The sequence below is a fragment of the Pristiophorus japonicus genome, chromosome 3, assembly GCF_044704955.1.
Source record: "Pristiophorus japonicus isolate sPriJap1 chromosome 3, sPriJap1.hap1, whole genome shotgun sequence".
NCBI classification, from domain to species: Eukaryota; Metazoa; Chordata; class Chondrichthyes; family Pristiophoridae; genus Pristiophorus; species Pristiophorus japonicus.
Genome location: NC_091979.1, coordinates 294450105 through 294471318, shown reverse-complemented (window position 1 = coordinate 294471318; position 21214 = coordinate 294450105). Strand labels below are relative to the sequence as shown.

Here is a 21214-nt window from a genome sequence, read left to right as displayed (position 1 = left end):
GCGGGAGGGGACCGACCGACCGAACACGGGGGGGAGGGGTGGGGGGAAGGAAGCCGTTCCAGATGGCGGGAGGGAGGGAGGGAACCGACCGCCGACCAAACGCGGGGGGGAGGGGGGGAGGAAAGCCGTTCCAGACGGCGGGGGGGAGGGAGGGAACCGACCGACCGAACACGGGGGGAGGGGGGGGGAAGGGAAAGGAAGCCGTTCCAGACGGCGGGCGGGAGGGAACCAACCGACCGAAAGCAGGGGAGGAAGCCATTCCAGACGGCGGGCGAGCGACCGAACGCAGTGGGGCGGGGGCGGGGGAGCCGTTCCGAGGGGGGGAGTGTGGGCCCGACCGACCGACCGAACGCAGCGGGGGGGTGGCGGGGGAGGGGGAGGAAGCCGTTCCAGACGGCCGGAGGGAAGGAGACAGAAGGCTGCAGGAAGCCTCAAATTGAGGAGCCATTTCCTGACGGCAAAAGGGGGAGGTCGTCGGGAAACGGCTGCCTCAACTTTCTGAGGCTTCCTGCAGCCTTCTCTGTGCAGATGGCAATGTGCTTTTATTAAAAAATTTTCAAAAACTAAACAGCTACAAAGAACTACAAAAATGGCCGAGTGCCAATGTTTTTTTCACACTGCGCGTGCGCGAACGCTCCAACGCGCACGCACAGCGTTGCCGGCAGGGAAAAAACTAATTTAAATAGTACCCGCCCCCTCCCACTTACAAAATCGGCGCGAGTGTAGGCTCCGCCCCCATGGGCGCTGCGCCAAACAGACAAGGAGCTGCAGAACGCTCCAGAATCGCGAGTTTTTTTTCTGGCGCCGTTTTAGGCGCGAAAAACGGACGCCCAGCTCGGAGGGGCGCCCGTTTTTTATCTTGTGGAAACTTGGGCCCTATATGTTAGCCTGTGAAACACAAATAATGGACTTACTTTTGTAGCTTGCAGTAATCAAGATGTTAACTGCTGATATTTTCTGTCTAGTGCAGCACTTGCATATCCTAATAGATGTTGCTATACATCTAGACAATTTACAACATATACATAGAATACTCAGAATAAAAGCCAGTTATTTTAATCCAAAATTGTCTTTAATGAGATTTGGATGTGACACATTAAATCGGTTGATTTTATGTAAAGCTGCAGTTTTTTGTAATGGGGATGGAGCTGTTTAACTTTTTCCTAACGGAATTCACATATACAACAACATGCATTTATAGAATGTCTTTAAAGTTCTAAAATGTCCCACGGTACTTCTCGGGAGCGTTATCCAATAGAAATGTACCATTTCTGGCAGTAAGAATAGATTAGAGGTCAGTTCAAGGTTATGTTAAATTTGACAAAACAATTCCAGTCTTTCTCTGGTCCAGAGTTATGAAGTCTTTTTTCCTTTTTTTTTGTGCTCATACAATTGAGAACATGCCGAGAGAAGTATGGAAACAAATTTCAGAATGGTTTGAGATGTATCTATATAATGCAGAGCTGTGTTACTTATAAATTTAAAAGAAAATCTAATTTGGAGGGAACACGGTTACTTTATTGGGTTCTATGACGATAGTCCCGTTCTATCAGGAACTACTGCAAAGCCTATGATTTATACCACCCTCATTTCACAATATCTCATGATGTGTGTCCTTTGCAATGCCTTTAACACTATGCAGTGTCTTGTGTTTTTTATATTCGTTCACGTGATGTGGGCGTCACTGGCAAGGCCAGCATTTATTACCCATCCCTAATTGCCCTTGCGAAGGTGGTGGTGAGCCGCCGCCTTCAACCGCTGCAGTCCGTGAGGTGAAAGTAGTCCCACAGTGCTGTCAGCGAGGGATTTCCATGATTTTGACCCAGCGATGATGAAGAAATGGCGATATACTTCCAAGTTGTGGATGGTGTGTGACTTGGAGGGGAACTTGCAGGGGATGGTGTTCCTATGCGCCTTCTGCCCTTGTCTTGCTAAAGGTTCAGATTGCGGGTTTGGGAGGTGTTGCCAAAGAACAACTGAGTTCTGGCGTAGTGGTTTAATGACTGAATGAGGAATGGTGGTATTGCACCATCATTTTTTATCCTCTGCCCAATCTGATACTGGGATTTCTACCTGGGACATTCTCACCTGTACCCCTATCTCTCAAGAATCTACTTTTCATACCTACTGGGGATTGCTAATTCACTGGTGTCTCTCTAAAATGACAAAAAGTCTTCAAAAACAAAATCTATGTGAACCATGCAAACCAGAAAAATAAGTGGGGAAATCATATGTCACAAAGAATTCCCAAATGGTGATAGCTGTCATTATCAAAACCTGCAGTATTGGCAGTACAAACATGAGTTGTGAAATCTAGTTTGAGACAGAATTTAGTGCAGAATGATATAAGAATCTTGCTCATTTCAGAATAAGAGCACATGTAGAAGCAAGCTGGCTGGAATTAGATCTGCTCCTGACACCAAAACAGAATCTCACAATTTAGACCTGAAGTAATGCCTGTACAGGATACGTCATACTTCAATCCAAACTTCAAGGCAGGACATTTGGGCAATGGCTTCAGGGTGTGTATTTAGCAAAGCCCAAGGTCTTGCCTGCATGTTTCTTTTTCCCCTCCCTCCTTAACTTGGTCTGGGTAGAGTTAAAACATCAGATGAAGGGAGATGGAGAGAGCGCGGTACTCTACTTCTCTGACTTTTTAAATCTCAAGGTCTGGCTTCCTGCTGTTTGCTTCTGAGGCTAAGAGGTGAAGATTGATTTTGCGGGGGGAGGGGGTATTGGGGGTCATACAGGTGTCCTCCCAATCTCCTTTGTGATATTCTGGTTTTAAGCAGCTTGACATAGAAGTACCAGATCTCCAATTCCAGGGCAGCTTTTCCTGTTTTACTTTTTGCTTTGGTTTTCTGGCTTCCTAGGACCTACCCTGGATCTCATTTTATTTTTGTCAGGTCATCAGTAGATTAAATATCATCATTGTTTATAAGGCCACCACAGGTATGCTTTCCAGATCACCAGCCCAGTCATTTTCTCAATCTGGTGGACAGCTGTGCTGTGAATTTAGAAATGCTATGAGGATCTACCACATTCTATTGCAAAATCTGTTTTTGTCCAGTCAATATAAATTCTTACCTAGTCTTGAATCATATTTTAAAGATGAAAGGATCCTTCACTACACAAAAGCGAAAAATACTAATCCATGCTGCTTACAGTAAAGACACTTATCTTTATTCTTACAGAAGTGGCAGAATGCAGACCTAAATGGGAAGTTCAAACTGCCAGTTAAGAATGAGTTCATTCCTACAAATTTTGAGATTTTACCATTGGAAAATGATGCTCTACCATTTCCATCTCTTATTAAGGTAAATGATTCTAGCTCTAGAAATGTGCAGTGGAATGTTGGAATTAAGAAATATGGTATCTATGTGATGCTTTTTTAATTCATATAAATGTATTCACAGTTAATGTTTTTAAAAAATCATGCTAATATTCACTGGACAAGTTGACGAACATTATAGTTTATTTCTGATCACCTTGCTGAGGGAAGAAGTATTGATATTGTGGTTAGATCTACAGTGTTCAATGAGAAATTAATACTGTTTGTGCAGTATCCAGACTCGATGATAAATTTAAAAAAATAATGAAATTTGATGCCCTCCTGTTGGGAATTCAAATGTTTAAATTTTAATTATTTTTTTAGAACAAAAATTAAAACGGAATGCTGTTAGGAATTAATGCACTATTTATTATTAATGGGCCTGTAACCAGAACAGTTGTACGACCATGTTTGTTGGATACTTCTTATTTCTTTCTTGCAGCCGAAATATGCCAACTGCTACACCCGGATGCATTAAAAGTACATATTCAAATAACTTCCTTAGCATTATACTTTGAACCTGGCATCCCCACCTCTTAGTGGTGCCATGGCAACGTACATGTGAACCCGCCGGTGTTGCATGAATTGCCATGGCAACGTGCACATGAATCCACCAATGTTGCATGTGGAACTTCGGTTCTGCATTGATGAGCTGAAATCCGAGCTACAGACACTACGACACACTAGGGAGGGGGAGGGTTATCTGGACGCCGTGATCCAGGAGCTAGTCACACCAATTAGATTAATTAATTCAAATTCAATCCATGGTTAGGGACAGGAGGGTGTGACTACGAGTAAGGCAGCCATGGGGACTTGGGATGTAGTGATGGAGGAGCCTCAGCCCTTGCTCTTGTCCAGCAGATTCAAGGCTCTTACACCCTGTGTGGACAAGAGCAAGGGCTGCAGGGAGGATGAGCAAACTGACCACAGCACCGTGGTACAGGAGGCTATTAAAGTGGGGGGAGTAAAAAGAAACTTTGTACTGGTAGGGGACAGTATCATTTGGGGGATAGGTACTGTTCTCTGCAGCCAAGAGCTTGAGTCCCGAAGGCTGTGTTGCCAGCAGGTGCCAGGGTTAAGGATATCTTCTCTGGGCTGGAGAGGAACTTGGAGTGGGAGGGGGAAGATCCAGTTGCCGTGGTCCACGTGGGTAACAACGACATAGTTAGGGCAAACAAAGAGGTTCTGCTGAGGGATTATGAGCAGCTGGGGTCCAAATTACAAAGCAGAACCACAAAGGTAATAGTCTCTGGATTACTACCTGAGCCCCGAGCAAATTTGCGTAGGGTAAATAAGATCAGAGAGTTATACATGTGGCTGTTGTGGGAGAAATGGGTTTTGGTTCGTGGGACACTGGCACCAGTAGTCGGGTAAGAGGGAGTTGTTCCGTTGGGACCGGCTTCATTTAGACCGTGCTGGGACTAGGGTCCTGGCGAATCGAATAACTCGGGCTGTTGAGAGGGCTTTAGTGGGGGGGAGGGTTCAGGTGAGCAGAAATTTAAAAAGTCAAAGAATAAGGAGAAGGCAATAGAGCAGGGTAGCACTGGGGGAAATGAAAACCAGAGCGTGACAGGAAGGGACAGAATGTATAAACATAAAGGTGTATCAGAAAGTGGGGTCAAAGCAGGAAAAAATGGTTAAAAAAAACAAATTTAAAAGCTCTTTATCTGAATGCACACAGCATTCGTAACAAAATAGATGAGTTGACGGCACAAATAGATACAAATGGGTATGATCTGATGGCCATTACAGAGACGTGGTTGCAAGGTGACCAAGGCTGGGAACTAAATATTCAGTGGTATTTGACAATTCGGAAGGATAGACAGAAAGGAAAAGGAGGTGGGTTAATAAAGGATGAGATCAGTGCGTTAGTGAGAAACGATATTGGCTCAGAAGATCAAGATGTTGAGTCAATTTGGGTGCAGATAAGGAATAATAAGGGGGAAAAGTCGCAGGTGGGTGTAGTCTATTGGCCCCCTAACATTAGCTGCACTGTTGGACAGAGTATAAATCAAGAAATAATGGAGGCTTGGTTAAAAAAAACGGCAATAATCATGGGCGATTTTAACCTTCACGTTGATTGGACAAAGCAAATTGGTCAGGGTATCTTAGAGTGTATCTGGGATAGTTTCCTTGAACAATACGTTGCGGAACCAACCAGGGAGCAGGCTATCTTAGATCTGTTACTGTGTAATGAGACAGGATTAATAAACGATCTCCTAGTAAAGGATCCTTTAGGAATGAGTGATCCTTTAGGAATGGTTGAATTTCAAATTCAGTTGGAGGGTGAGAAAGATGGATCTCTAACCAGTGTCCTAAGCTTAAACAAAGGAGAATACAAAGGTATGAAGGCAGAGTTGGCTAAAGTGGACTGGGAAAATAGGTTTAAGTGTGGAACGACGATTGATGAGCAGTGGCAGACATTTAAGGAGGTATTTCATAACTCTCAACAAAAATATATTCCAATGAAAAGGAAAGACTAAGAGAAGGGATAACCAACCGTGGCTAACTTAGGAAATATGGGGTGGTATCAAATTGAAAACGAGCATACAAAGTAGCCAAGACTAGTGGGAAGCCAGAGGATTTGGATACTTTTAAAAGCCAGCAAAGAACGACTAAAAAATAATAGAGAGGAAAGATAGATTATGAAAGTAAACTCGCACGAAATATAAAAACAGTAAGAGTATCTACAGGTATATAAAAAGAAAAAGAGTGGATAAAGTAAATGTTGGTCCCTGAGAGGATGAGACTGGGGAATTAATAATGGGGAACAGGGATATAGCAGAGACTTTGAAGAAATATTTCGTATCGGTCTTCACGGTAGAAGACACTAAAAATATCCCAATAGTGGATGACCAAGGGGCTATAGGGAGAGAGGAACTTAATACAATCACTATCACTAAAGAATTAGTACTCGGTAAAATAAAGGGATGAAAGGCGGACAAATCCCCTGGACCTGATGGCTTGCATCCTAGGGTCTTTTTTTTTTTTAAAAAAAGTGGCTGCAGAGATAGTAGATGCATTGGTTGTAATCTACCAAATTCCCTGGATTCTGGGGTGGTCCCAGCGGATTGAAAAACCGCAAACGTAATGTCCCTATTTAAAAAAAGGAGGCAGACAGAAAGCAGGAATCTATAGACCAGTTAGCCTAACATCTGTTGTTGGGAAGATGCTGGAGTCCATTATTAAGGAAGCCGTAGCAGGATATTTGGAAAAGTATAATTCAATCAAGCAGAGTCAGCATGGTTTTATGAAAGGAAAATAATGTTTGACAAATTTGCTGGAATTCTTTGAGGATGTGACGAGCAGGCTGGATAAGGGGGAACCAGTGGATGTGGTGTATTTGGATTTCCAGAAGGCATTCAGTAAGGTGCCACATAAAAGGTTACTGCACAAGATAAAAGTTCATGGGGTTGGGGTAATATATTGGCATGGATAGAGGATTGGCTAACTAACAGAAAACAGAGTTGGTATAAATGGGTAATTTTCCAGTTGGCAAACAGTGACTAGTGGGGTGCCGTAGGGATCGGTACTGGGGCCTCAGCTATTTACAATCTATATTAATGACTTGGATGAAGGGACCGAGTGTAATGTAGCCAAGTTTGCTGCTGACATAAAGATGGCTGGAAAGGCAAATTGTGAAGAGGACACAAAAAAATCTGCAAAGGAATATAGATAGGCTAAGTGAGTGGGCAAAAATTTGGCAGATAGAGTATAATGTGGGAAAAATGTGAGGTTATCCACTTTGGCAGAAAAAAAAGAACAGCAAATTATAATTTAAATGGAGAAAAATTGTGAAGTGTTGCAGTACAGAGGGATCTGGGGATCCTTGTACATGAAACACAAAAAGTTAGTATGCAGGTACAGCAAGTAATCAGGAAGGCAAATGGAATGTTGGACTTTATTGCAAGGGGGATGGAGTATAAAATCTGAAAAGTCCTGCTACAACTGTACAGTATATTGGTGAGGCCACACCTAGAGTACTGCATACAGTTTTGGTCTACGTAGTTAAGGACGGATACACTTGCATTGGAGGCTGTTCAGATAAGGTTCACGAGGTTGATTCCGGAAATGAGGGGGTTGACTTATGAAGAAAGGTCAAGTAGGTTGGGCCTATACTCATTGGAGTTCATAGAAACATAGAAATTAGGTGCAGGAGCAGGCCATTCGGCCCTTCGAGTCTGCACCGCCATTCAATAAGATCATGGCTGATCATTCAACCTCAGTACCCCTTTCCTGTTTTCTCTCCATACCCCTTGATCCCTTTGGCCATAAGGGCTATATCTAACTCCCTTTTGAATATATCTAACAAACTGGCCTCAACAACTTTCTGCGTAGAAAATTCCACAGGTTAACCACTCTCTGAGTGAAGAGGTTTCTCCTCATCTCTGTCCTAAATGGCTTACCCTTTATTCTTAGACTGTGACCCCTGGTTCTGGAACTCCCCAGCAATGGTAACATTCTTCCTGCCTCTAACCTGTCCAATCCCGTCAGAATTTTTAATGTTTCTATGAGATCCCCTAAACTCCAGTGTACACAGCTCTGCTGATCCAGTCTCTCCTCATATTTCAGTCCTGCCATCCCGGGAATCAGTCTGGTGAACTTTTGCTGTACTCCCTCAATAGAAAGAACGTCCTTCCTCAAATTAGGAGACCAAAACTGAACACAATATTCTAGGTGTGGCCTCACCAAGCCTCTGTACAACTGCAGCAAATCCTCTAACTATGAAGGCCAACATGCCATTTGCCGCCTTCACCGCCTGCTGTACCTGCATGCCAACCTTCAATGACTGACGTAGCATGACACCCAGGTCTCGTCGCACCTCCCCTTTTCTTAATCTGTCACCATTCAGATAATCTGTCTTCCTGTTTTTGCCACCAAAATGGATAACCTCACATTTATCCACGTTATACTGCATCTGCCATGCATTTGCCCACTCACCTAACCTGTCCAAATCACCCTGCAGCCTCTTAGCATCCTCCTCACAGCTCACACCGCCACCCAGCTTAGTGTCATCTGCAAACTTGGAGCTATTACATTCAATTCCTTTATCTAAATCATTGATGTATATTGTAAATAGCTAGGGTCACAGCACTGAACCCTGCGGCACCCCCACTGGTCACTGCCTGCCATTCTGAAAAGGATCTGTTTATTCCGACTCTCTGCTTCCTGTCTGCCAAACAGTTCTCTATCCACGTCAATACATTACCCCCAATACCATGTGTTTTCATTTTGCGCACTAATCTCTTGTGTGGGACTTTGTCAAAAGCCTTTTAAAAGTCCAAATATACCACATCCACTGGTTCTCCCTTGTCCACTCTACTAGTTGCATCCTCAAAAAATTCCAGAAGGTTTGTCGAGCATGATTTCCCTTTCATAAATCCATGCTGAATTGGACTGATCCTGTCACTGCTTTCCAAATGCGCTGCTATTTCATCTTTAATAATTGATTCCAACATTTTCCCCACCACTGATGTCAGGCTAACCGGTCTATAATTTTCTGTTTTCTCTCTCTCTCCTTTTTTTAAAAAGTGCTATTACATTAGCTACCCTCCAGTCCATAGGAACTGATCCAGAGTCAATAGAATGTTGGAAAATGATGACCAGTGCACTTCCTTAAGTACTCTGGGATGCAGCCCATCAGGCCCTGGGGATTTATCGGCCTTCAATCCAATCAATTTTCCTAACATAATTTCCTGACTAATAAGGATATCCTTCAGTTCCTCCTTTTCGCTAGACCCCCGAACACCTAGTATTTCCTTAGTGAAGACAGATCCAAAAGTATTTGTTCAATTGGTCTGCCATTTCTTTGTTTCCCATTATAAATTCACCTGATTCTGACTGCAAAGGACCTACGTTGGTCTTCACTAATTTTTTTCTCTTCACATATCTATAGAAGCCTTTGCAGTCACTTTTTATGTTCCCTGCAAGCTTCCTCTCATACTCTATTTTCCCCCTCCTAATTAGACCCTTTGTCCTCCTCTGCTGAATTATAAAATTCTCCCAGTCCTCCGGTTTGCTGCTTTTTCTGGCCAATTTATATGCCTCTTCCTTGAATTTAACACTATCCCGAATTTCCCTTGTAAGCCACGGTTGAGCCACCTTCCTCAGAGGTGATCTTATTGAAACTTAGATGATAATGAGGTGGATGCAGAGAAGCTATTTCCACTCGGGAAACTATAACTAGGGGGCATAGTCTCAATTAGTGGCCGCCCATTTAAAACTGAAATGAGGCGGAATTTCTTCTCTCAGGTTTGTAAATCTGTGGAATTCTCTGTCCCATAGAGCTTTGGAGGCTGGGTCAATGAATATATTTAAGGTGGAGATAGACAGATTTTTGAGCGATATGGGAATGAAGGTCATGGGGAGCGGGCAGGGAAGTGGAGCTGAGCCCATGATCAGATCAGCCATGATATTAAATAACGGAGCAGGCTCGAGGGGCCAAATAGTCCACTCCTGCTCCTATTTCTTATGTTCTTATGAATTGCCTATTTAGGACATGAAATGGTAATAAATATAATTAACTTGCCAGAAATAACATCATAAGCATGATTTAAGAAAAATAAAGTCGATCTTTTGTATGGTAACATATTACATACACACGCACACCAATTCATGTTCTGAGTTCATTCATTGGTGCATAGACCATGGAATGTTCTTCATTTCTATAGTCAGTCCCTGGAACTGCTCAATTCAATGATGTAAAACATATTTTAATTTGTCATAGGGTTAGTCTAAGCTTCTATTCTTGTGACTCAGCACTATAAAGATTTTAAAGTTGGTAGTTCAAGACATAACTGAAGCTGGGAATGTGACATTTGAACATTAAGGTCATGTGTTCGAACAGATTATTATTCTTCTGATAATATTTAGGTTGTGAAAAAGTCAACTGAGCTGGAAATTTAAACCAAAACTGCATTTGTTGGGACTGTATCTAATTAAATATTAAGTTCAATGTCCATATGAAGGGATTTTTAAGATGGCAGACAAAATGTTTTGAAAAGATGTAAAAGCAATAAAAATGTTGATGGTGTTGAGGCACCTTCCATGTTTAAACAGCTCAAACTAAAATAAAATTAATTGAATTTTCCTGCAATATATTCCGAACATATCAGTAAACTTTTGTGTATGGAATGTAATCTCTCTGCTGAAGAACTTCCCTTAACAAAAAACTCCCCTTAACAAAACGTGAATGGAGATTATCATTTGGCCCATCAAACTAGTCAATAAATAGCTTACTCTGCACTCTATCCAGGTCGCTTCAATCTCAGGGAGATCATGAAACACCAGTAAAAATACGAAAAGGTAAAGTTGTCTTTGCATGGATTTAATCCTTGCACTGATTCTAATGAGCCATGCCATGTCCTAACAACCCTCTGTGTAATAAAATGTCTTAAGTTTTCCTGTCATTTTATTTAATTTTAAATTTCTACCCTTTAGTTAGAGTCACTGACCAGTGGAAATAGTTTTTCTCTCTTCACCTTATCCAACCCCCTCAAAATTTTGAACACTTCAATCAGATCTCCTTTTTAACCTTTGCTTTAATGAAAAGAGCCACGATTTTCTTCAGTTTCTCCTCGTATCTAAAGCCTCTCATTCCTGATATAATGTTAGTGAATCTCTTCTGCACTATTTCCATGTTGTTGATATCCTTCCGAAAGTAAAGATGCCTATAACGGGGCACAAATTAAACTGACACTGGGAAAAGGTTTAGCATTTTTTTGTGCAAAACAGCAGGATATTTGTATGACGCCTGTCAACATTATTGAACAGTGACCAATTTAATTCTAAAGGCGACGCTTCCATGTTCCGAACAGTGAGTGGTCGGAGTAACTTCCATAGCTTATGTGATCATCTGTTCAATCGGCATTCTAGCTTTCATAGTACTCTTATCCAGACATTTTGGCAGATTGATCCTGTAAACTAGATGTTAGGATGTTTAATTTTTAAAGAATGAAGTTGCCATACAATATTTAAAATAGTTTTTGATTGGGAATCTTATTCTTGCAGGACACGGCCATGAGCAAAGTGTGGTTCAAACAAGACGACAAATTCTTTCTGCCAAAAGCATGCTTAAACTTTGAGTTTTTCAGGTATGTTCTTCAAATGGTGATGAATTCTAACAGTAGAAACAATAGTGTTGTGTATCTCATAAAATATCAGTAAGGAAGCTGTGGTGAAATCAGATATCTCCTAATTAGTGAAAATTGTTATTGTCCAATTAAGTAACATTTATCACCTCTCGGTATTTACCCCCAAGTGTCAGCTTGGCTCACTTGGTAGCACACTAGCCTCTTGAGTCATAAGATTGTAGGTTCAAGTACATAAATTTAGGCAGTTACTCCAGTGCAGTGCTGAAGTAGTGTGTTTGGTATGTGGAAGATACGTTCCATTCAAATAATGGCGACCCTATTAAGTGAGTTTTTATAAATTTACATCCTCCACCAACAATGAAAATTGTGCCCAGCTGCAAGGCGATTCAAAATGATGGGCACATTAGTTTGTAGAAACAGATTCAGGTCCCACACCAACACCACTGGTTACATAGAAACATAGAAAATAGGTGCAGGAGTAGGCCATTTGGCCCTTCTAGCCTGCACCAGCATTCAATATGATCATGGCTGATCATTTTTTCAACTTTAGTACCCCTTTCCTGCTTTCTCGCCATACCCCTTGATCCCTTTAGCCGTAAGGGCCACATCTAACTCCCTTTTGAATATATCTAACGAACTGGCCTCACCAACAACTTTCTGTGGTAGAAAATTCCACAGGTTCACAATTCTAAGTGAAGAAGTTTCTCCTCATCTCGGTTTACCCCTTACTCTTACACTGTGACCCCTGGTTCTGGACTTCCCCAACATCGGGAACATTCTTCCTGCATCTAACCTGTCCAATCCCGTCAGAATTTTATATGTTTCTCTGAGATCCCCTCTCATTCTTCTAAATTCCAGTGAATAGAAGCCTCGTCGATCCAGTCTTACATCATATGTCCGTCCTGCCATCCCGGGAATCAGTCTGGTGAACCTTCGCTGCACTCCCTCAATAGCAAGAATGTCCTTCCTCAGATAAGGAGACCAAAACTGAACACAATATTCCAGTTGTGGCCTCACCAAGGCCCTCTACAACTGCAGTAAGATCTCCCTGCCCCTGTACTCAAATCCTCTCGCTATGAAGGCCAACATGCCATTTGCCACCTTCACCGCCTGCTGTACCTGCATGCCAACTTTCGATGACTGATGTACCATGACACCCAGCTCTCGTTGCACCTCCCCTTTTTCTAATCTGTCACCATTCAGACAATATTCTGCCTTTCTGTTTTTGCCACCGAAGTGGATAACCTCACATTTCTCTACATTACACTGCATCTGCCATGCATTTGCCCACTCACCTAACCTGTCCAATTCACCCTGCAGCCTCTTAGCATCCTCCTCACAGCTCACACTGCCGCCCAGCTTAGTGTCATCTGCAAACTTGGAGATATTACATTCAATTCCTTCGTCTAAATCATTAATATATATTGTAAATAGCTGTGGTCCCAGCACTGAACCTTGCGGTACCCCACTCGTCACTGCCTGCCATTCTCAAAAGGAGCCATTTATTCCTACTCTCTGCTTCCTGTCTGCCAACCAGTTCTCTATCCACGTCAATACATTACCCCCCAATACCATGTGCTTTAATTTTGTACACTTAATACACACTGGTAAGCATTTGGACGTTTGTAAGGCTGGAAGAGGTCAGGTAGGGAGGGGCGAGGCCATGGACGGATTTGAAAATGAGGACAAGAATTTTATAAATTTTATAAGTAGGTTAGCGAGCACAGGGCTGATGGGTGAACAAGCCCTCATGTGGGTTAAGATACGGGCAGCCGAATTTTGGATGAGCTGAAGTTTATGGAGCATGGATGATGGAGGCTATCAAGAATATTTGAGTCTTAAGTGTCAAAAACATGGGGTGAGGGTTTCAGATGGGATTAGCCGGGCAAGGTTATAGAGGTGGAAGTAGGAGGTCGTTATGATGAAGAGGATATGGGGTCGAAAGCTTAGCTGAGGATCAAATGGGATGACTAAGATATGAACAGTCTAGTTCAGCCTGAGGCAGTGTTGGGGTGGCAGTTGGTATTGGTGGCGAAGGAACAGAGAATGTGGCGGGTGCCGAAGCCGATGGCTTTGGACTTCCCAATGTTTAATTGGAGGGAATTGTAACTCATCCACGACTGGATGTTGGATGAGCAGTCTTGACAACACAGAGGCAGTGGTAGGGTCGAGAGCGGTGCTGGTGAGGTTGAGCTGAATGTAGCCAGCATGCATGTGGTGCCTGACATGGCTTCAGATGATGTGGCTGAGGAACACCATATAGATGAGAAATAGGAGGGGGCACTTGTCCCTTATTTCCTGAAAGTTGTGTGTATAATTCAGTTGTTAACTTCAAAATGTGATTGAAATAGGCTGATTGCAGTGGTTTGGTACTTAGTCACACTGTACACCTGTTGATGATCAAAAATAAAAGAAAGACAGACTTGCATTTATATTGCGTTTTTCACAAGCTCAATGTCCGAAAGCTGTTTACAGCCAATGAAGTACTTTTGAAGTGTAGTCACTGTTGTCATGCAAGAAGCCTATCACATTGGAGAAAAAATTGATTTCATTGCTTCTGAGGTCATATCCATTGTATTAAAAAGTACAAAAATGGTGACAGGAAAAGACCACAAGGAGCAATGTATTGATAGAGGTTTAAAGATATGGGCTGCATTTTCGGGTCGTTTGCAACCCGGTTTTTGCTGGGTTTTGACCCTCCCGGGTGCAAAATGGGGCATCCAGGCGTGATCCTCGGCGTCAGTGATGTGAATAAACTGAAAAAAAGCTAAGTTAAAGTTTTTATTTTTTTTAATATTTTTGCAGCGAATTTTTGTTTTTGTTTTTTTCCCTCCAAAGGCCTCTCTCGGAGCACTCCCGACCCCGCATTAAAGTTAGCGAGGTTCCCGTTTTTGAGCCACGAAAGTTGTACACCTCCCTTTGTGCAAGGCCCAAATGTCAAAAGTTGCTCCTCCAAGTGCAAACTTTAATCGGGCAGTAAATTTCCAGCTCCGCCTCCGTTTTTGCCTCAAACGGCAAAGCCGAAAATCCAGCCCAATATAAATGGAATTTTATTTGTGCAAATGGAATATCTGTTCACATTTAGAGTAACTGAGTTTAGTCTGTACATTTTAGTATTGACATTTTTGGTAACACTGATGAAGGGATACTTGAATTATTGCAGCAGAATTTTGTGTAATTATAACTGAATACTCTATGAACAAATTAATATTCAACCACTTTTCAAAAAAAATTACATGATATTTTTCCTACTAATATATTTCACATTTAACCATTCAGTGTATTGCATGTGGTATCAGTTGGACTTTTAAGTTTCTAATGTATTGTATACTTTATGAAAGATCCTGTAATGTGTATTCCTACAAAACAGCAACTCATTATTTTCTATTAAGTTTGAAGTACTTGGCTGTACTTGCCTGCACTTGGACAATGACACAGTTTATTTTTTTTTCAGTGCATTAGCAGTTGTCATTGCGCAGTGTGTTTTGGGTTCACTGTATAAGGGTTTAAACTGTCTGAATGTGGGACTACAAAAGATATCTATGGATTGAACTGTGCATTTCACAGGGAGGAGTGTAGATTTTTTTTTACACAAACTCCTAACTAAGCATTGCACCTGTCCGCTGCTGGTCTCCGAGGGTGATTTTCTTCTTGTAGGTGCACACTTCATGATGTATCAGAAAACCAACATTGGTTTTATTAATCCCTGAAACAAATTATAAGCTTATTTTAACAGTATGGTTCATAGCTGATGCATGTAGAAATTTATCTGAAAAAGCTTAATTGCTTGATATTTGTAACCATATGAGTAAAGAAACTGAGCAAGCAATGCATTTTTTTTAATAAGTTCATGGAGAACATACTGAGCAGCATAGCTGCTTAGATGTTCATTTGAATTCGTGTTGAAGTCCAACTGGGAGCTGATACTTGAGCCCAAGCTATTTTAAATGGATTTTCATGGCTGAGAAGGGAGGAGGGAGGGAAAGAAGATAAGTAGGGCTAGTACATCCAGTCTTTCCTGGCAAATAAATTATGTCACAATATGCAACATGGCGATACTCGACAGCCTATCACACAACCTTTAAGCCAAGGTTTTAAAGTGATTTTTTTTTCTTTTGTAAAGTATATCGACTCTGATACTCTAAATAAGCCTCGACACAACACTGGCATTCCATAACCCATTTGTCTCCTACTTCAAGTGTATTGTACAAAGTGAGGTGCCTATTGATTGCAATTCTGATTTTAATGTCCTAGGATTACAATGATCAGTGTGTTCTTTAGATATGTTATGCTGTTTCCATCACTTGAGGGACTTATTATGTTGAAAATGTTTTCAGGTAATGTATTTATGAAATATGGTTAAAGCTTTGTAAAATGATTTTACTGGGATTTGGCTATTTGGGGGGGGAAAAAAACAATTGTTGTACTCATCATTCGCATAGATATATTGTCAGTGACAGTAAATTTTATTGATTTGTGTTTCATTAATTAAATTTGTAGAAGCAAATTTTAATGTTCTGGCATATTCTCTTCCAGCCCATTTGCTTATGTGGATCCATTACATTGTAATATGGCCTATTTGTATCTTGAACTGCTGAAAGATTCTCTCAACGAGTATGCATATGCAGCAGAGCTAGCTGGCTTGAACTATGACCTACAAAATACGATCTATGGAATGTATGTAAGTACCCAAATTCAGGGAAACAGCAAAGCTCCAGAATTATCTGAAGTTTTTCAATTTTTGTTTGTATGTGCTTATTAGTTCCCCCCCCCCCCCTCCTCTCCCCACATATGATAAAATATTTATTTTCTCCTTCCATCAAGTAGGATTATTAGTTTAGCCATGAGGCTGCATATACATACTCTTCAACCATTTTGCTTAACCTATTGTAATGTCATTGTTGAATATCAACCTGTCCAGGGGGTTTATTGCCACATTTTATCTAATTTGTTTTCTTTTTGTTAGCCATTACATTTATGCCGACCCTCTTCATTGCAACATGACATACCTCTATATCAGGTTATTGAGGGATGATTTAAAAGAGTATACATATGCAGCTCGCCTCACAGGCTTGGTGTATGCACTAGTTCCAGCAATGAACTCGATTCTTGTAAGTAGAGCAGGAAGGGGATCCAGCTTGAGATTGAAGTGTTTAAGGATGCGCAAGTTGCTTGCAGTTCTTACATGAGTTTTATATTGCATGTTTGAAATGAACTAATAAGCCTGAAAGATGCATTTGGATTTTCAGTTTACCTACAACTATTCAAAAAAAAAACAGATTTATTTCGTGTAATCATTCACCACTTTATGCCACAAGTGAGAGGATACAAATTGTTTTTTTTTTCAATCAAACTGGTTATTCTTGCCTATTGCTTTTCACCATTTTTTGATATTCCAGTATGTTGGTGTCTATCTCAAAACCCTCATAGCAACATTTAAATATATATTTTTAATTTGTCAATTTTTATTTGTAGTATTACAGGTTGAGCGTCCAAAATCCGGAGTTCTAAAATTCATAATGTTCCAGATTCCGGACACCAGGCCGATCCGTGGCAAGGTTGTCCGGAAACCGGAAAATGTTCCGAAATCCGGACTCCCCCCGCCTCGATGGCCCGACCTCACCCCAGCCCGACCTCACCCCGACACTCGGCGGCCCGATCTTGCCCTGGCCCTCGGTGGCCGGAACTCACTCCGGACTGACCTCGTCTCGGCGGCCCGGCCCTCGGCTGCCTCGGCGGCCCCGCGACTTTGCCCGCCTCGGCCCTCGGCGGCCCCACAACTTGGCTCGCCCCGGCCCGACTTCGCCCTGACCCCGGCTCCACCCCTTCTCCCCCTTACCTCGGTGGGCCGACCTCGCCCCCTTATCTTGGCTGCCCGACCCCAACTACCTCGGCCCAGGCAAAGACGTTCCAAAATCCGGAAATATCCGGAACGGCCTCGGTCCCGAGGTTTCCGGATTTTGGACGCTCAACCTGTAATAGTATCTACACTACAACAGTGAATAGTAGAAGATTATAGCATAGAAGAGAACTTTTCAGCCAATTGAATTTGTGCCAGCATTTTTGCTATTGTAATCCAAAACTGAGACAGCTGCTCTTCTCTCTTCCCATAGACCTGTATTTGTGTCTGCTTAAAATGTTTTTCTGCTCTTACCTTAAAAGTCACAATGATCTCTGCTTTGATTACTCCCTGCAACAAAGCATTCCATGCACCAATAACCCTTTCCATAAAGAAATATCTTCTAAGATCTGTCTTTATTCTGACAATTTTAAATGATCATTCGTCATTGACTCCTAAACCTCAGGAGATAGGGTTATTATGGAAAAACTATCAAAACCCTTCATAATTTAAATAAAAAACCTCTTGAATCTCCTTTTAGCTTTTTTGTTCCAATGGAAATAGTCCCAGTATCTCAAGTCTTTCATTATAACTGGTAATATTCTAGTGAATCTAAACTCTACGCTATCCATAGCTTTAATGACATTTCTATAATGGGATGCACACAATGCTACTAACTAACAGTGGCTTAACCATTGTTCGTGCAAATTTATCATTTTCTCTTTGGTCTTGTAGACTCAGCCATTGTTTTTATAACCTAAAATGCCATTGGGTTTTTTTGTTGCTTTATGTACCGCACTTGCACTTTCAAGGAATTGTGTATTTGTATCTGTTAATGGATTTCCCTGTGGTAACTGTTGCAGCAAAGGGTTATTAATCCTGTGACAATAACTCCGCTCAGATTCTAACCAGAGTAGTTTTTAAATAAGCTTTATTTGTCTTGGGTTTTATAACTGTTCTACAGTAGTACATTAAATGACAAGATGACATGCAAATAATACAACTGGGTTCCCAGGCCCAGAGTGATCACACTCAGGACCCTAGGTTACCTGTGTGGCTGTGGGCTTCCAATTTACTCCTGAGCGCACTCCAACCCCCAAGGAAACAATACAACCCGGTTCCCAGGCCTGGAGTGACCAGCTCCAGCCCGCCAAGCCAATCTGCATGGCTCCTGACCACCCCAAGAACGCTCTGATCTTTAAAAGAAAAATGTCCCATTCTTATACTATTCAGCTACCTTGGGCTGTGTGTCTATGCACAACAACGTAGGCACAAGTTTGCTGAGGCCACATATTTAGGTGTTTACCCGCTTCAAATCTTTAGGCCTTCATCTCTCTTATACAAGCTTTGTTTAATTTAGACTGCCTTGCACTATCTTTGTCTCAGAAATGGTGCCCTTATCTCAGTATGGGCCATCTCTTGCTCGGCGTGTTTATCATTTTTGTTTAGTTTCCAAACTGTCTTTGCTCACACATTCGCGAGAGAGCTTACTGGGATACTTTGACCAATTTAAACAATTTTAAGATATTCTAAGAGTATCTTTAGGTGTTTTTGCTTCTCTACTCCCTGCAATATCTTCCATTAAATTTATACTCTTATTCTTGTTTTCCCAACCAAAATGCTTTACCATGTAAAATTACCATCGTTTACAGTCCTCATTGCTGTTTGCCACACTTCCTACTTCCGTTATTGTCATCAGTATATATTGAGAACAATAGAGGATGCAGCACTGATACTTGAGTTACACCACGCCCAATCCTTACAATACCCATAAACCCTAACCCTCTATTTCCTCTCTATCCATGCTGCATTTTTATGTTATGCACTTCCTTTATCTTTCCAATCACTTACTACTTAAAAAAATAATTGTCAAATATGACTTTAGAAAATCCATGCTGGCTGTCCTTGATTATCCCATGTCTCCAAATGCTCAATTTAATCTGTGCCCACTGGTGATATTAAACTAACTGGTCTATAATTACCTAGTTTATACTTCTCGCCCTTCTTGAACATTACATTAGCTACCCTCCAATCCTCTGCTACAGTTTACATTACTGTAAGGTACATGGTTTATCTCCCTCAGCTCATGGCCATGCATTGTGTGTGTGCATTGTGTGTGTTCACTGTGTATTATTCAAATTGATCATGCACTAAACTTTGTTTCCTTGTTAAGTGACTGTTAGAATTACTAAGCTGCTAACAAACATTAAGAAGATTGTCTTTAAGCATATTTTCTGATGGCGTTGCTTGGAAATCTAATTGTTACCTTCTGTGTGGAATAGAAACATAGAAGAAACATAGAAATTTACAGCGCAGAAGGGGGCCATTCCAGCCCATTGTGTCCGCGTTGGACGACAAAGAGCCACACAATCCTTGGTCAGCAGCCCTAAAGGTTACATATGAACTATGAACAATGAGGGAAAGGCAAAGAGCACACAGCCCAACCAATCCGCCTCACCACAACTGCGACACCCCTTATAGTAAAACATTCTACACTCCACCCCAACCGGAGCCATGTGATCTCCTGGGAGAGGCAAAAACCAGATAAAAACCCAGGCCAATTTAGGGAGAAAAAATTTGGGAAAATTTCTCTCCGACCCATCCAGGCAATCGAAACTAGTCCAGGAGAGGGGATATTTTATTCTATTTTGGTTACACTGAACAGATTTTAAAATAAAGCTGCTCTTTTCTTTTCCACAGCCCCCCACCGCACCACCCCCCCCCCCCCCCAAAAAAAAATTTCAACCAAATCTTGCATTGGCTCCAATTGGACATGTGTTCAAGGATAATTATTTATAGATATTATGTTTGTTGTGAAATAAACAAAGTACACATCTGAAAAGTTCTGACCGTTCCCCAAAAGTATGGAATTATGGGGACGATTTTTGTCTCGCTGTTGCCCCATTTTTAGATGTAAATGCGGCAGTATTGGGTCGAAAACGACAAAAAAAGTCCTGCTAACTTCTGCTGGTCAGCATGTTCCAAGTTTTGGGTGGACATTGACATTGATGTAAGCAGTCAGAGCCCCTGCCAGAAATGGGCAGCGGCGTCATTGCTGTATGAAAACCAGATTATATTTATTTCGTCTGCACGTATTTATATAATAGGCCATTGGTCCCTGATTTCATATGTTCAGACCACATTTTTCCAAAAAATTTAAAGTTCCTTTGATTTTTGAAATGTTACAAAACACTCTTGGTGGCATTAAGACCTGGTTGTGATCATAGCTGGGAGAAACAGTTTGAGGTACAACAGCACCACCTATTGTAGGAGGACTATGGTCAGTATTGCTCAACTAGTAATTATATTTATAAGCAGGCATGAAAAGGTATGACAGATATAATAGTGATATAGGGCCCAAATTTGCTCAGGATGGAGCAACTTGATTTTTTTCAAGTATCTTAAAAATCGCAATTCTGTACATTTAATTTGCACCAGTGTAAATGAGCTAGTTAGGATTTTTTTTTAGTTTAGTTTTTTTTTTCAAAAGGGGGCATTACCAGCCACCTATGCCCGTTTTGGCCATTTAAGCCAGTTTGGACAGCTAATAGTTGCTCCAAACTAACTTAGGCCAGCGTATGTGACCACTTGTGGCCCGCACAGAAAACCCTTGCGGAGAGTTAAGATATCAGCGCAGGTAAGTACATTTAAAGCACTAAACAAATCACAAAAATAAGTATTCAATAACAAATAAAAAATACAAGGAAGCTGAGAGACCTGCATCTAGTACCCAGACTTACAAAGCACAAAAAGTAATAAGCAATTAATTAACAAATAAATAGAAGGAACCCTGCACCTAAAGCACCAAAACTTATAAAGCACAAAAAGTAATAAGCAATTAATTAACAAATAAAAAATAGAAGTAAGCGGAGAAGACCTGAACCTAAAGCACCAAGACTTACAGAGCACTAAACACAGCACAAAAAGTAATTCAATAAAAAATAAAGAACT

At 41.5% G+C, this 21214-nt stretch overlaps 1 protein-coding gene across 3 annotated transcripts in view; it reads left to right on the top strand.

Moving 5' to 3' along the window:
• ide (insulin-degrading enzyme) overlaps positions 1-21214 on the top strand; it is a 173055-nt gene that overhangs the window by 80362 nt on the left and 71479 nt on the right. For all 3 annotated transcript variants that reach the window (XM_070876812.1, XM_070876811.1, XM_070876810.1), the window contains exons 13-15: positions 3195-3317; positions 11342-11424; positions 15961-16105. In XM_070876812.1, coding sequence (XP_070732913.1) covers positions 3195-3317; positions 11342-11424; positions 15961-16105 — 351 coding nt within the window. The remainder of the gene's footprint in view (positions 1-3194; positions 3318-11341; positions 11425-15960; positions 16106-21214) is intronic.